General features: G+C 37.3%; 1 protein-coding gene across 1 annotated transcript; it reads left to right on the top strand.

The window, feature by feature from the left end:
• The first annotated feature begins 201 nt into the window (after positions 1-201).
• cdhr1a (cadherin-related family member 1a) lies at positions 202-17,522 on the top strand. The gene is made up of 17 exons (XM_037686802.1): positions 202-287; positions 797-892; positions 2,555-2,700; positions 2,778-2,828; positions 3,187-3,276; positions 3,400-3,486; positions 4,008-4,115; positions 5,011-5,154; positions 6,526-6,604; positions 6,689-6,789; positions 7,001-7,204; positions 7,767-7,919; positions 8,871-9,035; positions 9,829-9,896; positions 14,251-14,479; positions 14,574-14,831; positions 16,855-17,522. The coding sequence occupies exons 1-17, from the start codon at positions 209-211 to the stop codon at positions 17,410-17,412; spliced, it is 2,616 nt and encodes an 871-aa protein (XP_037542730.1). The 5' UTR covers positions 202-208; the 3' UTR covers positions 17,413-17,522.
• Positions 17,523-17,594: the final 72 nt, after the last annotated feature.

Genomic DNA, 17,594 nt, shown 5'->3' with positions numbered 1-17,594 from the left:
AAAAGTTGTGAAGATCCTTGTTTTGGCATACTTTAAGTGAATTTCTGCTCAGTGAAGCCCAGCTGCACTGAGGGGGGTCAGGAGTAAATCTTCAGAGTCATTGGATTAGCATGTAAGCATCTGCTTTTAGCCTTCTGCAGGAAAACACCTTGAGAGCTGTTTCTCATGTGAAGAACTCTCGACGGCGCCGTCTTCATGGTGCGGTTTTATGACTTTATTCTTCAGGATGAAGAATGAGAAGGTTTTAAATTTGTCACTGCTTTTCATGTTTGTGAATGCCTGTTTTGGTAAGTTTTTTCTCAGTTATACCATTTTTATAATAATTTAAGAGCTTCTCATTAAAGAAATATAAATGTTATTATTTTTTATTGTTTTTAACTTGAAGTTCATTAGTAGAGTTGAAAATATGGAGGCTATCTTTTAAGTCTAGAAGTGATTAATTTGTTTTTATTGTATTTATTAGGGTAGCGTACAGTTCATATACCTAGTCCTAGTCTTTTGACATTATTGTAAAGAAAAACTAAAAAAGTAAATAAATTAGGCCCATGTTTAGATGAGTTAACTTAGAAGGTTTACGTAGCTCACCTTTAATCCCTGGTAAAAGCCATAATAAGGTCAGATGGACATTTTACACAGTTTTCATTGATCAAATTTTTAAATTAAAGATGTGAAAATCTGGTGTCATCAATAAAGTTCAATATAAAACATTATTTAAACCTGTTCTCTGGTTCAGTCGGTGATTAATGGTGTACATATAATAACACTCCACCTGGTGGGTTCATATCTCTGTCCTCAGCACAGGCAGACTTTGCCCCTTACTTCTACGACAATGGACCGTACAGCGACAACGGGAATCTGGCCCTGTTCAGCCTCTCAGAGGACACTCCTGTTGGTGAGACTGACCATACTTTTATATTTATTGTAGAGAACAGAACCATGGAGGAACCAGTTAGCAAAGTGGTTTGCATTAGTTGCTGGTATTTGAAAGTTCAAAATGGTAAGTAGTTCTTGATAGATGAGCTGATGTTGAGCAGCACTTACACCAACATGCTCATCTGCTGTTGCCAGATGTGAATGTGGTGCAGCTGTCTCTGCGCACCTTGCATCGGTCAGGATACTCATTGGAACTCAATCAGACACTTTGACTTTTTTTTTCTAAATGATATTTTCATCAAAATAGTACTGTAATTCCCAGTCTATAGAACTCACCTGAATATAAGCCATGCACATTAAATTAAATAAATAAGTAAATAAATTAACGAAGTCCATGCTCAATAATCCAGGTATAAAATCCAACATTTTTCAGTCAGGTCATCTGGACAGTTTCTTTTTTTGTGCTGAAACGTTTCGCCTTCGATCCGGAAGGCTTCATCAGGCAAGGAAACACAACAAAACTGATTCTTCCTCCAACAGCTTACTCCAAAGTGGAACAAACCAGTTCTGCTTGTGATAAGATGGTCTCTTTGGTACGCCCCCTCTTCCATTGCCAGCGCTCTTCCTTGTTAACAGTTTTGTCAAACTGGTTGAAAACAACAAAGTCCATACTCAATAATCCATATGTAAATTTTGCACCTGTGTATGAACCGTGGGTGTTCACGTTGAAACATGAGTGGCAGCACAGTTATATTGAGAGTGATGTACAGATCTTGTTGTCAAATCAGCCTCCAGGTGGTGTTTTATGGACTTTTGTTTACTGTTCAACACAAACAGACAGAGTAAACCCCAGGGGTCTTCATGACAACTACCTCCCTCACTCATAGTTAATGAATGGCCTAACGCAAGCTAACACACAATGAACCCATACACTAAAAGAAGAACAGACTAATCACTAAAAGAGCAATGCTAAACAGCGAACATAAATAATTAACAATAAACATACATTTTACCCATAATCTCTTCATGAGGCCATGTGACCGTCAGTCAACCACAATGAACCAATGAGGTAGTCTCATTAAGTCACGAGGACCCACCCCCATGATAAACACCTAGTATTACTGAAGGAAAGTGGTGGGGTTTCATTAGGATATAATGTCACCTAATGTCCAAGAGTATTGATGAGACCACCTGTATAAATAAAGGTAAAAAAAATCTGACCAATGAAGTTACTGAACAGGTCACAGTCAAACAAATGAAATGGGGAGGGGACGAGTAAATGTGGAGTGGGAGAATCCCCCTCCGCGGAGCACAAGGTGGATTCGCTTCCTCATCCACACTCTCTCTGTGTACTAAACAGTAAAATAGTCATGAGGTCATGACAGCCTTGACCAAGAGAGACGTGTATTGAGCAGTTATGTGAGCACCTGGGTGTGACGAGGCTAAATGTTTTTGACGTTAGGAAGCTCGTTAGCCCGTCCAAAAATAAATGAAAAAGTCCATAAATTAGCTGCAGCATTGTATAAGCTGCAGGGTTCAGGGCCTGTAAAGTAGCGCCTTATAAACCAGAAATTACAATGTTTGACATTTAGCGCACAGTTTTCTATGTATGTAAAACTACATACTGTGCATTCGTTCATCTAAAGAGCCTACTTTAATGCATAATGGTGTCTTCCTTCAGGTACGCAGATCTATCGTCTCAATGGCACAGACCCTGAAGGTCAGGAGGTGAGGTACGGACTTTCCTTTGATCCGGGGTCAAAAGAGTACTTCAGTGTCAATACAAAATCTGGAAGTATTACACTGGTGGAAAAGTTGGACAGAGAGGTAAATGCAAGGACATAAGACAACAAACATTTTGAGTTGTTTAAAATCTAATTTTCAGTTTTCTTTCCCTGACTCAGAAACAAGATTCCATTGACGTTAATATCAGTATCACAGATGGAAAAAGCCAGGTATTTACAGATCACAGAACATGGCACTACAACATATTAATCAGTGTTACTCACACATTTCTATTTTAATTGTTGTGGATTGAATATGATATATAAAACGTAAATGGGCAACCGTTTCTCAAGAGGAAGTGTGGTTGTGCTCTACATTGTTCTTTGGCAAGATACTGAAAGCACCCAGTATGTGACCCAGTGCATGAGTGTTTGTGTGAATGGGTGACTTGTGTGGTAAGGAAGGCTGGAAAAGTACAATATAAATGCAGTCCATTTACCATTTTAACAATAACTTTGTTACATTTATTTTAAATATCTGAGTTTGAACAACTTGTATAATTTTTTTTTTTTCATTTATATTTTTTAGGTTGTGGAAAAAGTTACTATATTTGTGATGGATGCAAACGATGAAAAACCAGAGTTTCAAAACATGCCAACAATTATTGATGTAGTAGAAGTAAGTTGAATAAATTTGTCATCATATGTAATGTATTCAAATAAAACACTTAAGTAAATGTATAGTTAGTGCAAAGTCACCATCTGGCTGTGTTCATTTTATTGTATGTGTTGAAAAATTTAGACAACTGAATCTGGAAGTAGCATCTACAAAGTGGAGGCTGTGGACAGAGACACAGGCTCAGGAGGCTCGGTCACCTATTACCTCCAGGTAGGACTCCTGCAAGAAGATAATGAACATTTCTAAATATGAACTGTTTCTTGAAACTTGACAGTTCTGCTGTTGATCTGAGTGACAGTCAGTGGATTTCATTCAGTTAAATTTTGTCTTTTTGTTCATTGTTCGCTTGAATGTGGTGCGGACAGGGATTACATCACATTTGTGTCAGGTACTGAATGATTAGATGGCTGCTTTAGCAGCAGGTGGCAGGGAATACTGGTTTGCACTTTGGACTATTAGGTCTGTAGAACAGCTGGCCTGGACATGATGGAGTCTGAAGAGTTGGGGGGGGGGGGGGGGGGTTAAATGTGGTCAAAGCAGATTTTAACCTCCTTCTATGATTATGAGTATATTTTAAACATCTAGACTGACAAAAAGATACAGAGACCTCATTTTTATATCTCACATGACTGTGTTGAAGGGTTTTGTGGTTTTAGACACAGACTTGTGTGATCATATTTGTGGCTTTAAAACTGTGCTTATTGTTCCGCCCTCTGTTGCAGATGCCTCAGTCCAATCTGTTTGCCATTGACAGACATAGTGGAGTCCTTCGTATCAAATCAGGGGAAACACTGGATTATGAGAAAAGCAAAACTCATTTTGTTGTAGTCATTGCTAAGGTACGTGAATCACAACTCCATTTTTTTCCTTTTTTTCTAAAGTTGGTTTCTGAGAAGAGGTTGAGCACTAATACAGTATAATGTCTGCAGACAGCAGTCAGAGTGATGCCAGTCTGGAGAAGTTTGTTTGGATGAGTAAAGCTAACAGCTAATCAAACTGAGGAGTAGTCTAGTGTGGAGTTCTGTCATTTAAAACAACTCAAACCTCTTAATATCTTATGATCATTCAAAAAACCAGTTTGTTGTGAATGATTACTTTAACATCAAATAGTTACACGGACTGAGTTTTGACATGTTCTATTTTGCAACTTGTTTCAAACAAACAGAATTGCAATGGACCGTGTTCCAACACAGCACAAAAAAAACAAACAATGATTTATGCAATACGTGCAATTCAAACATGCCAAAGTGTTAAAAAGCCATAATAGAGCCATAAAATGTTTGTTATAGTTCTTTAAAATGGTGAGAATTTTGCTCAGCTGTTAGCTTGACTCCTTCAAGAGTTTCTCTGATCTTTCAAACTGAGCTTGCTCTGACTCATATGTGTAATGCAAAAAAAGAAGAAGAAGAAAAAATAGCACCAAAACTGTTTGATTTGTTCTGTTTTGCATTTGCGTACTTGTTTTTGTTTTTTTTTTGCTCAGTAATGCCAAAGTTTGTGGTGATTAAATTTTTGGTGCCATATAAAAGATTTACCCACACAATTATTATTTTGTATCAAACAGTTCAGATGCAGAATTTCACTGAGTTGCACCTGGAAACATAAAAAAAGTTTCAGCAGAAATGTGAAAGTGCAAAAGACTGTCAGCTATGCAACAATAAAACTTTACAAACCTTAATTAATAAGTGTAAAAACTTCCTCTTTAAACACACATATATGTTGTATTTTTTCCAGGATGGTGGAGGGAACTATAATGGCAAAGAACAATTTCTATCATCCTCTTCTACCATGACCATCAATGTGGTTGATGCACAAGACACTCCTCCAGCTTTCATTGGGACGCCATACTTCGGATATGTTTATGAAGTCTCAAAGCCAGTGAGTATGAAAACGTATCCAAGTCATTTTAATTCGATCAACTTAAACACATGGTAGTTATACTAACAACAATCTATGCCAAAGAAAACAACAAAAGAATGCTTGGCCTTTCATTAAAAAACACTACAGCATATCAATGCTATTTCACTTCTTCTTCTTCTTCACTTCTTCTTCTTCTTCACAGGCTGTTTCTCATTTTACTCCTGTTTGCATTTTTGTTGATGGTGTTTTAATTAAATAAAAGGTCAATTTTATTAGTATGTTGTTTAACAATACCAGATAATATCACTGAATTGTTTTTATGTTAACATTTAAACACAGTTTTAATACTTAGTCTGTTAAATATATGTGACATTAAATTACTAGTATTGTTTTCAAATTGCATTAATACTAATATAAAACAGTGTAGCAGTACTTTAAATCAGTGGTGCTCAAACTGGGGTCCACAGACCCGCAGGGGTCTGCAAGCAGTAACACACAAATAAATTATTTTTAAAAAATCATACATTGTGATTTCCGGATTTTTTTAATTTTTTAGATTATGTCTCTCACAGTGGGCATGCACAAATTCCAGGCCCCTCCATGATTTCTAAGTGGGAAAACTTGCAAAATTGCAGGGTGTTCAAATACTTATTTTCCTCACTGTACACTATACAGTATATATATATATATATACACACACATGTTTTTTTTTTGTTTGTTTGTTTGTTTTGTTTTTTTACAAGCACATAGATGTTTAACAAGCTGCACCAAAATGCAGGAAATCACATTTACTTTATTGGAAATTTCCTGGGGGAGGACCCCAGACTCCTCATATCCCCCCCCCCACACACACACACACACCCACACACACACCTGCTATTTGCATTCCGGCATTGATCGGTTTTCAAATGAAGCCCTGTTACTTGACCTGACCCCTGCTGTTATGATACTGTTCAGTTTTAGGTAAAATAAGTTTTCAGTAATAATTTGAAGAAGTGGAAATACATTTAGCTTGTTTGTTATGTGACTAGATAAAGTTTAAAAGTGTTTTTTGATACTGTTAATTTTCTCAAAACTGTCATTTTTGGACATTGAAATAATAAGAAAAATGTCTTAAATGAAAAATAACCCAAGTTTAAAAGTATAAAAATTGTATTAAAGAACATGTCTTAAGTATTTACTGTATATTACACAGACATTTCCATTGCTTTAAAGAGACAAACTGAAGAAAATTATTTAATAAACTTGAGGGTTATAAGGGGGTCCCTGAACCCAACAAGTGTGAGAACCCCTGCTCTAAATGATCCTTTCTGTTTAAGCTCTATTGTTCACTTCCAGCCTGTTTTCACAGCTTTACTGCAGTAAAACACTTTGTGTTTGTTTCCACAGGGCTCTGAAATATTTACTGTGTCTGCAGAAGATGGTGATGTGGGAAACCCAAATCCAGTCCGATACTCATTTGATGAAGGTAGGTCTTTTTATAGAGTAATGCACAAGTAAAAAAGAATTCAAAATGTTAAATTGTTTACCGGCATTATGTTTGTCTGACCAGGTGATGATGGTGTTTTTTATATAAATAAAACAAGCGGTTGTATCTCTCTGCTGAGTCCTCCGATTAATCTGAAGAGAGAAATCTTCAACATAAAAGTCCGGGTAAGAACGTAATTTTTACGTTTTTTTTTTTTGGTTGTTTGTTTGTTTGTTTGTTTTGCCAGAATATTTCACAATTAAAAACTGCTGTTATGTCTGAGTTTTTATCATCACTGTCATAAAAATAAACATGAAAGATGCAACAACCTAAACGTTGGAAAAAAGATTTCCCTGTAATGAGTGGAAACTATTTAAACTTTAACTCTTTGTTCAGGCATCAGAAGTAAGTCCTGAAGGCAAACCAATGGACTATGGGGTGACCACAGTGGTGATCCGTGTAGTGGATCTGAACAATAATCCACCCACGTTTTATGGAGAACATGGCCCACAGAGTATGTTCGAGCTGACCATGAACGAGCATCCGCCAGAGGGAGAAATCCTACGAGGCCTGAAAATCACAGTTAATGACTCAGATCAGGTGTGTAAACTTCCCCTGTTGTAAACAATTGTCTATTGGCACTTTTTGCAGCAAATAATTTCATTTAGCGCTGAAAAAACATTAGCTTAGTTAAATAACAACCCTAATTTTTGAACAATGTGGCAGCGTTATCTAATCAGGGGTAGATTTACTCAGAATTTATCATGACAGGATTCAGGATAGTGTTTGCCTTGCTGTTTACGCTATGACCTTAAGCCTGCCATTATCACAGACAACTCCTTTGAAAATGATAAAATAATAGCAACAAGTAAAAAAAGTTTTTTTTAAAAAGTGCATTCCATTTTCCATACTGTGCAGATGTTCTTCTGACTGACGCTCTGCAAATATGCTCTCTAGTTAAACAAAACTCTTTCTGTCTATTAATGTTGTGCTTTAAAGTATCACTACGTGTATCTCAATGATTTGCATTGCATTACTGATGTAATTAAATATTGTTAAACTGATTAAAACTGCCTTCAGCATGTTTGTTTTCCTGACATGACTGCTTAAAAATGCATATCATTATGTCGGTGCATGATGACACGTCTCTGTGCTCCTGCAGGGTGCAAATGCTAAATTTAACTTGAGGCTAATTGGACCTGGAAGAATGCTTCGAGTTGTCCCCCAAACTGTCCTCAATGAGGCCCAAGTCACCATTTTGGTGGAGGACTCTGCTGCCATGGACTATGAGAGACACCATTTTTTAACATACAAGGTAACATTTTTACACCAAACCAGAATGTGTTTACTTGTTGCAGACATATGCTTGTTTCTCATCATTTAGCTGCAATATGTTGCACTCATCTAATGCATAGTTCAGTTTTGGGTTAGAATAGAATAGAATAGAATAGAATAGAATAGAATAGAATAGAATAGAATAGAATAGAATAGAATAGAATAGAATAGAATAGAATAGAATAGACTTTATTGTCCCCTTAGGGAAATTTGTCATGGGTGCAGCTGCCCAAACAGACGATAAATACACATAATTCATATAAACAGCTAAAAATACCACAAACAGTTTACAAGACAACAGCAAACACTAACGTTCTTGCACACCTTCCAGGCCTCAACATATTATCTATTTAAAATTTGATTCAATATTTTGATGGAGGTGGCCACAAAAGAATATTTACAACGGTTCAGTTTAGTTTTGGGGATTCTGTACTGGAAGGCAAGAGCTCATATTCCACATACAGGATGTGGGACGGATCCAACAATACCCTTCGTGCCTGCCTAAGTACAGACTGCTCATCGGTCCTCCCCAACACCTTCATAGCAGTTTGTACTAGGCGCTGCAACTTACATTTAAACCGAGTGGAGAGATTGCCGAACCATGCCGTCAAACCATACCTGATAACACTCTCCATCACTGCCTGGTAAAATAAAATCATGACGTTCTGACTGACACCAAACGTCTTCAGTCTACAAAGAAAAAACAGCCTTTGCTGAAACCGGGAGCATACGTGGTCAACATGGTCACTCCAGCTGAAGAGGTCATCCTGGTGAACCTCCTCCCTGTGGTTGGACATTGGGTTATGATCCCCCACCACCCGAGAGTCAAACACCAGCTTCTGTTTTTTTTATATATATTAATGTGAGATCATTCTTATTACACCACTCAACCAATACAGTTATCTATATATTTATTTGATTGCTTTTTCAGTTACTTGCAGTGGAGGTGGATACCCCTGAGCGATTCAGCGCCACAGCAGACATTGTCATTCATCTCTTGGACACCAACGACAACGCTCCCAAATTCTCCTCGGACTACTACGTTGCCAGAATTCCAGAAAACTCGCCCGGTGGCTCAAATGTGGTGTCAGTCACGGTGAGCCGGTCTTCATCCCATCTAAAAATACACGCCATTGCTGACGTGCATCAGCGCATCAGAGCTAAAGCGTACTGGTGATTTTAACAAAATGTTCAAACGGGGCCATTAATTCTCTAAATGTAGACTCTTTGAGCAGTGGGGGTTGGGATAATATGTGAAATCATGTAGATAAAAGCTAGGCGAGGTAAGCTGCCAGATGGCTATCACTTTCATTTTGTTGTGTAACAGCAAATTCCCTGACTTCTTTCTCCCCAGCCAGTGCTTAGTGGCCCGTCCAGCACAAAAATATGTCCTGAGGTAGAATGAATATTTTAAAGGACATGCCAAATTGATTGATGCTTGATCTCTCTCCTCCTCTGTCCTTGTCAGATCATGAGCTCTGCAGAGGAAGGGGGTCTAACTAATAATAAATAAGTTCTGCTCCTGTGTGAACACCACAGAGGCTCTTTGCCTTGATCCCTGCCTGTTTCAGTCAGATAAAAGAACAGCCAACAAGTGACCTTGCACATATGGAGACAGTGAACAGACATCCGCGCAGCTGCAGACAGACAGATTAGCTGCAGGCCAGGATATTATTTCAACATCAAAAGTCACTTTTTGAAGGCTTAGCCATGCAAAATCATGTTCCCCTGCTGTACTGATTCATTCTGTTTACTCACTTATATAACCTTTAAAACGCTGATCAGTTACTCCGAACAGAAACATGCAACGGTGGCGTGTTGAATTAACTGAACAGCAAAGAGGAAAATCGTTTCTCTGTTAATTCATGTGTTATGTGGTTCGTTTGCAGGCAGTAGACCCAGACTCTGGACCTTGGGGTGAAGTGAAGTACTCAATCTATGGATCAGGGGCAGAACTGTGAGTATGAAAGTACAGCTAAGTTTTGCCGGAAGTAACAAAGAAATGACTTCTGTTTTTATTATAATTACATGAGACAAATACACATCCACATTATTGCTTACTGATAATTACATTTTGGTACAATGACATCATTATTTGACTGCAAGATAAATGTATTCTATGAGATAAGATGAAAAAAATGCTAATAATATGGGCACTACCTTTTGTTGCTTCATAAATATGTGTCCTTATAACATGAATAGTTTTTACTCTTGTTGCATTTAGCAAAACAAGAACAAAATATGCAAATAAAAAAAACGTGATTAACTGTATTTGGAAAATGGAAGTGACATTTTTAGCTGCAAACCCCTGAATGACTCTACATGAAGACCGACCATGTAAAGAAAGAAATGCCTCTGGTTCCGTGGGCATGTATGTGATGGATAATTTTGTTTTATTAGACAAAAAATTAGTTTTGTTTGTTGACTTTTTGCTTTTATGATAGGTTTTTTTATTTATTTTTTGTAAAAATAAAACTTTCCTTTGTGTTGACCTTCCCTTTAAAACCAAACAAAACGTGCATTTTTAAGCAGCCTTCAGGCCCAAGCTTCCCTTCAAACACAGATCTGTGATTTACCTGGTTAAGTAAAGATTAAATAAGTACCGTGATTTCCGGACTATAAACCGCTACTTTTTTCACACTTATTGAACCCCGTGGTTTATACATTGCTGCGGCTAATTTATGGTTAGTTTTTTGTTTACGGGCTTTGAGCTTCATGCCGCCATAACATTTATCCTTGTCACACTCGGGCTCTCACACAGCTATCCATTACACGTCTTTCTTGGGGGTGGGGTGAGGGCCCAACCCGACTCCAAGAAGACCGCACCCTCATGACTCATTGAGACGACCTGTATAAATAAAGGTAAAAATATATATAAATAAATCTGACCAATGAAATAACCGAACAGGTCACAGTTTCCTAAATCCACTGAGGAGGTGGGAAAACTTTTTTAGATTTTTCTACCTGGATTATTGAGCATGCATCAGGATATTCTTCCATCCACCTCTCCCCGTTCTCTCCTCCCCTCCTCGTTGTGACCCCAGGGAGAGGGGAATGTATTTGGAGCCACTCGGAATAAGTGTGACTCATGCATTTAAAATGTCAGCACAAGCTGTTCTCCATCCTTTCTCCTCTCCCGCAGTGTGCAGGGGGAAGGATGGAGGACAGTGATCAAACACTTCCTGGTAGGCTACTGTATTTTTTTTCTTTACCAGCCGTGATACAGGCACTGTTCAGAATTATTATTTTAATCTTTTTGTGTAAATATCTCATGCTACAACGTGGACACCTGCGACTTATAGACAAGTGTGGCCTATATATAAAGGTTGAATAAATGAATAAATATATGCAGACTTTTTTCTTTGTAAATTTAGTGGGCGTGGCTTATATTCAGGTGTGCCCAATAGTCTGGAAATTACGGTAATAACACTTCACTTTACTGTATATGGGGGTCCCACTGATTGCCTATGTGAAATATTTTGACAAATTTTATGGGAAAGTTGTTTTTATTTATTTATGCTAAGACTTGAAATGTAACTTTTTTCATCTTCAGTAACAAATATATGTGTGAATATATCAGCAGCCATTAGTAACTATCTCACTTTATTAAATCAAATACAGGTTGGTAATGTTGTCTTGAATATGTGCTGCAGATTTTAAGCTCTGTAATAATGAGTTTAAGCAGATATGAGTTGTCACATGGCATAGAGAAGGATTTCCAAAATAACCAGCAGAGTGAGATAGAGGGATTTGAAAAGCTTGTTTAATCAAAAATCATTTGGAGGTTGTGTCTCAGATTATTCTCAAAATGCTGCTTTGAAGTGAAAAATAGGACATTTGGGTGTTTTTGCATTTCAGAATTTTTACACGGTTTCTCAAAATGTTGTGGGGAATTTGAGCATGCACAGAGGCGCACGGCTTGTATCTCTGCTGGCTCGCTCTCAGCCTGTTTTAATCCTCTAATAGGATTTGAGGAGAAAATAGACTGCTCTTTGCTTCTGGGCACCTTACAACGAAGTCACTGCAGGGCAACTGCACACGTTTGTAAATGAAACTGCCATGTTCAGTTAGGACTCTGTTGAGTTTTTATTCAAAATTACTGTGAAAGGACAGTGAAACACAGCTCCTTTGAAATGTGAGAATATTCAAGCATTTATGTTTGTGTATGGGCCATGGAGCAGTTGGTAGAGCTGCTGCCTCTCAGTGTTGAGGTTGCTGGATTGAATCTCTGCCAGTGGCCTTTCTGGAGTTTACATGTTCTCTCCATGCATGCATGATTTTCCTCCAGGTACTCCAGTTTCCTCCCACAGACCAAAAATATGTATGTTAGTCTGATTGGTAACTCTAAATTGTACTTAGGTGTGCGTGAGAGAGTGAATGGTTGTTTGTCTTGTTTGTCTCGTGTCCCTGTAATGGACTGGAGACCTGCCCAGGGTGTCCCCTGCCAGGGTGTCCCCTGCCAGGGTGTCCCCTGTCTCTTGCATAGTGACTGCTGGACATGGACACCAGTGTCCCCTGTGACTCAAAAAAGAAGAAGGGTAAAGATGATGGTTTGGTGTTTCTGTATGAAGTTCAAATCAACTAATTTAGCAGAGAATTATGTTTTAAATTACATAACAACAAAGAACTACATTTCTTTTCAGGTCATAATTAAATGGGTTGGGGGTTGGGGGTCGGGGTTTATAGATTGTTCCACTTTTTCAAGATGTTTCACATCATTTTTTTTTTGCTTGTTTTTTTATTCAGAAGACAAAGCTTTCAACATTTCCAATCACTATTTGATTTTTATGTTAAGTGTAAAACTAAGTCGCAAAAAGGCCCAAAAAAAATGGTGCTAGGGCCAATTAAAGAAATTTTCATGTTGTGTGAACATATATATATATATAAATATATATATATATATATATATATATATATACCGAAATTGCATATAATTGGATTTATGATAACATGTTGCCTGTTTTTGGAATAGTCTGGATCCTGGTTTACCAACGTACAAAGAAGACAGCTGCTGCTAATTTGGCCTTCGTCAGGCTGATGTCTATGTGAAGGTTTGGTTCGTGCTTTGAGGACTCAAAATCAGCTGATTTACAAGCTAAACCGTTAGATGGTAGTGATTTGAATCACAGGCCACCTGTGGCTTTAGGACTCGTCAGCATGGAAACGACCTTAAAGAGGCTTGTAAGCACGGACCAGTAGAATGCACCCTAATCTGGCCATTTCAGACCTTGGAAGTACCAGTAAGACTCAAGGCTGACAAGGAAAAATAAGCTGCCTGAATACATCAACAATTGTGAATTATCTGAATCTGACTCCCTCATTGGCCTCGAAACAGGCCGCCTTATCAATTTCTCCTAGGAAATGTGTAAACTAAGAAAAGCTTTGTCTATCGCAAAAAGACCCAGTTGGTACCTAAGAAAAACCATATAGGACTCACCAGGACTTAAGAATCACCAGACTCCACTGTTATTATTTTAGTGCACGCAGGCAAGATTTAATTCAAATTGAACAGAACAAAATTGATGGTAAATATACAAAACTCACATACAAGTTGGATTATCGAAATGTATTTATTTTTTATTTCAAATGACAATTAAAAGTAAAAACAAAGAAAGAGAAAAAAAACAACAGTCGTTCCAATTGACATGCAATTTTACACAATTTGTTCGAAAGGAGCAGGTAGAAGATAACAATCTTATGATTTCCTGCCCCGTCAAATGTATATATATATATATATATATATATATATATATATATATATATATATATACTACATACAAGCATTTTTTTTCCAAGAACCAAACTTTTGAGCTCTCCTTCAGAGACAAATGGTATCTTTCATATCTTATCTCTTTTAATATTAGATATGGTATGAATTGGACTGGTGTGTTGTGCAAAGTACTTTTGCTTGTTTAATGCCACACAATTATTTTGTGTTTGATGCTACAGATGTTATCAATGTGCTCTTATCTTCAAAGTCAAAACTAGTTTATGTTCATTTTTCTTGAACTTCAGTTTTAGCGATTGCTTTTGTTGTCTTTGTACAGTTTTCTGTCAGAGATAGGGCGTAAAAAGGGTTAAGTTCATATTCTTCATATCTTCCATTATTAAGATGGAATCATAAAGCAATTATTACTCTGTGAAACAACGTAACTCTGCTAGAAACTTGTCCAGATGACATGATTTAACTTTTTTGTTATCTACCTGGATGATTGAGCTTACAGCCTTTTATTTTATTTTATTTTTTAAACTCTGCTAGGTATAAAAAATGGTAAATCATGACTTAAAAGAAGACATGTCATTATTTTCAGGTTTCTGATCCAGCCTACATCTGGGATTATATACACACAGCCCTGGGCGAGCCTGGATGCTGAGGTGAGGTCTAAGTATAACTTCTATGTGAAGGCAGAGGATGCAGAGGGAAAGTATAATCTGGCTGAAGTCTTTGTGACTGTGCTGGACCTGAATGACCATCCACCTGCTTTCAATAACAACTTCCTGGAGAAGACCATGGTGATTGGGGCACCAGTGAAGATAGAGGTAAACATTGTTGTGTGATTTTATACAGAGAAAAACAATGAAGTGAATTTTACCAAATTTAGTCATTAAATTATTAACCAAGGCCTCTCCACAGGCTGTAGATGATGATGCAGAAGTACCCAACAATGTAATTGAATATGCCATCATGAAAGCTGAACCGGACAACAACATTTTTGATATTAACTCGGACACGGGAGAAATCAAACTGAAGTCCTTTATCAAGTCAATGGCCATCATTCAGAACATCACTAAGAAGCGGGACTGCAGCTGGTCTCTGGTGGTGCAGGCCCGGGACCTGGGGCAGCCGTCCTTCAGCACCACTGCAGTTGTCAAGATCGACATCACTGAAGCCGTAAGTTGCAAATATTCATCCCTTTGAGTGGGTTTATTTTTGTGTGTTCTGTCTAATATTTAAAAACATTTACAACAAATATGTTCCAGGCTAAGTCGATTCCAACTAAAGCAAAACTCTTAAACGTTTCCACTTAAAAACAACATGATAAATTGCCTTTTCTTTTTTTAAATACAGCGTGAGTACTGAGAGCTCAATGATTATGCTGAAGTTTGTTGCTATAGCTAAAAAAAACAGAACACCAGCTCAAAACAAAACAAAAAAATCTAAATGCTGGCTTAAAATGCCAAAACACTAGCTAAAAGATAAAATCAAGAAAATACCTAAATGTAGCATAAGCATAGCTAAAAGCAGAATAATGCTAAAGGGTAGCTTGAAGCTAAAGTAGCAAAACAACTGCTCATACCTTAAAGAAAGTAATGGCAGAAGCTAAAAGTAGCAACTTGATAACTGGATCTAAAAGCTGCAAAGTAAAAGTAACAAGAAAAATCAAAACAGAGCAATGATGAATCAGATATGAAAAATAACAAGGTTTTTAAAGAAATTGAAAAAACCTGTATTTAATTATTATGTATTTATTCTATTTAATTTAGTCACATTTCATCCTCCATATTCTATGGGGGAAATGTTTGTTAATAAGTTAAAGTATAAAAAGACCTCACCTAAATGAGCTGAATGTTTTAATATATGAATGACTAAAATGGCACAAAATCCACCAAAATAAAGTAGGTTGTAAAAAATGTTCTGAAAAGTAAAAATTAGGAAAACAATAGTGTGAAAACCATGGACACAACATTTTTGCTTAAATATTTTGAGTACATGTTTAGACGTTTATTTTTTATTAGAAATACAATTTTTAAAGTGTAATTCATAAAAACTAAATGGTAGTCTAAAAACATACAGTGTATACTGTAATAATTTTACAAACTCAAGGTTCAGGGTTCTTTATTGTCATTTGCATGTGGTACATGAGGTGAAATGAAACTGTCTACTCAAGGTCCCAGTTACACCCAAAAATAGCAAAAATATAAACTATAAAAGGAAAACAGTAAAGATCTAAGCTATATGCTAAACAATAATAATGTAATATAACACTACATATTAAACAGCAGCCTGAACATGAGTCTGTTGTGAGCAGATGGGTATGAATATATAATAATCAGCAGCATGGATCACAGCACATTACTGACAATATAAGCTTTTATGTGAAGAATGGAAGCATTAATCATGTTGCTACAGTTCAAAGTATTTTTTTTAATTAATTAGCTTGAAAAAGCTTTAGAAATTTCATAGTCAGATTTATCTCATATGTTCTATTGTAATGTTTTCAGGTCAAATCCAGGTTTTTCTCATACTTCCTGGGCCTAAGGAAACGTCCAGGGGCAGTGTTTGGGATTTGTTTGACCCTTGTGACGTTCACCATTTCACTGACAATCTTCATTTCAACTGTTATGTACTGGAAATCTGTGAAAAAGACCCGTGTACAACCTCACGGCAAGATCAGAAAGATTGCTCGGAGGCCTGTGCCATAAACAAAACTTGCCTTGAGATCATCAGCACAAGAGTATTGTTTGTTTTACTTTGTGGTATTCATTTTCAGGGGATTATTTTTATTAGAGGAACGTGACTGTGTCTGTAAAAGAGCACACGCAAGAGCACAATGTACTCCAAAAGAATAGTTTTTCTCAACTATATTAATTTAGTATGTGCAAAATGACACACCAGCAAATTTATTTTTTCTCATCTGCATTCTCAGATGCTGAATGGTCTCAGATATGGGTTCCTCCATGAACCTCTCTGATCTTGTCTTGACAAAATCTAATAAAACATTTCATGGGTGATCATTATTTTACACAAAGGGTAATAGTAATAAAAACAATTTTAAGACTTTTACATAATATTTTTGTGAGTTCGACAATACAAGTACAGTTGCATACCATGAACCCAAACTTTTTTTAAATAAAAAAGAAAAATGTATGATTTCAGCCCCATGGATGTGAATTCTCCTTGTGCTCTTTTACAGACTACAGAAGGGGGGCCTTTGGGATCATTTTTAATGCAGAATAGAAACAACCCAATGCATATCATAGGAGTGCTTGCTAGCTTTATTGGTCTCATGGTCATAATCACCATCATCATCTCCACTGCAACGTTCTTGCGCAACATTAAGTCCAACCGGATCCTGCCCACCCGCAAAATACGAAGAAGGCCACAGAGACAGCCCTTATGGAACTTCAAAAACCCCTTCAAGACATCATCAACCACCAGAGAGAAATTCAGAGTTACAGAGGAAGAGCAGGAGCCAGAGGTTGCCGTGGAGAACGTCAACTGTAACAACAACGTCACCAATGTTGTGAGACACTGGACTCCGCCTCCGCCACCCTGTGCACCGTCTCTGCCCCCTCCACCACCTAACTACATCTACAGAGAGCGGCAGTGGACTGTACCAACGGTCTCCTCGTCGGTGGCACCCAAACCTAGAAAGAAGCTGGAGAGGCAGGACACTATGAACAAAGCGCTAGTTTCAGAGCTCAAAATGAGATTGGAGCAGAAGAAGATGAAAGCAACTAATTTTACTTAGAAATAGTTCAGATCTTTTGAAGTGGAGTTCCTCGGAAAGATGATGAACATTTAGTATCTTACCTGTTGCAGAAAGCTGTTTGAATGACCTCAGTTTTTTTTTTTTTTTTTTTTTTTTTGGGGGGGGGGGGGGGGGTTTTTTTTTTTGGTATGTGGAGGGGTAGGGGGAGAGGGGGGTTGTTG

This window comes from Nematolebias whitei, chromosome 1 (assembly GCF_014905685.2).
Source record: "Nematolebias whitei isolate Nwh7 chromosome 1, NemWhi1, whole genome shotgun sequence".
Classification (NCBI taxonomy): domain Eukaryota; kingdom Metazoa; phylum Chordata; class Actinopteri; order Cyprinodontiformes; family Rivulidae; genus Nematolebias; species Nematolebias whitei.
This window is presented reverse-complemented; position numbering and strand designations above follow the sequence as displayed.

Excerpts from the sequence above, each read along its gene's own strand:
- cdhr1a (XM_037686802.1), top strand. The coding sequence starts at position 209 with ATGACTTTATTCTTCAGGATGAAGAATGAGAAGGTTTTAAATTTGTCA. Across the intron at positions 3,487-4,007 it reads CGGTCACCTATTACCTCCAG|TCCAATCTGTTTGCCATTGA; the intron begins GTAGGACTCCTG and ends CAGATGCCTCAG. Across the intron at positions 7,205-7,766 it reads CAGTTAATGACTCAGATCAG|GGTGCAAATGCTAAATTTAA; the intron begins GTGTGTAAACTT and ends GTGCTCCTGCAG.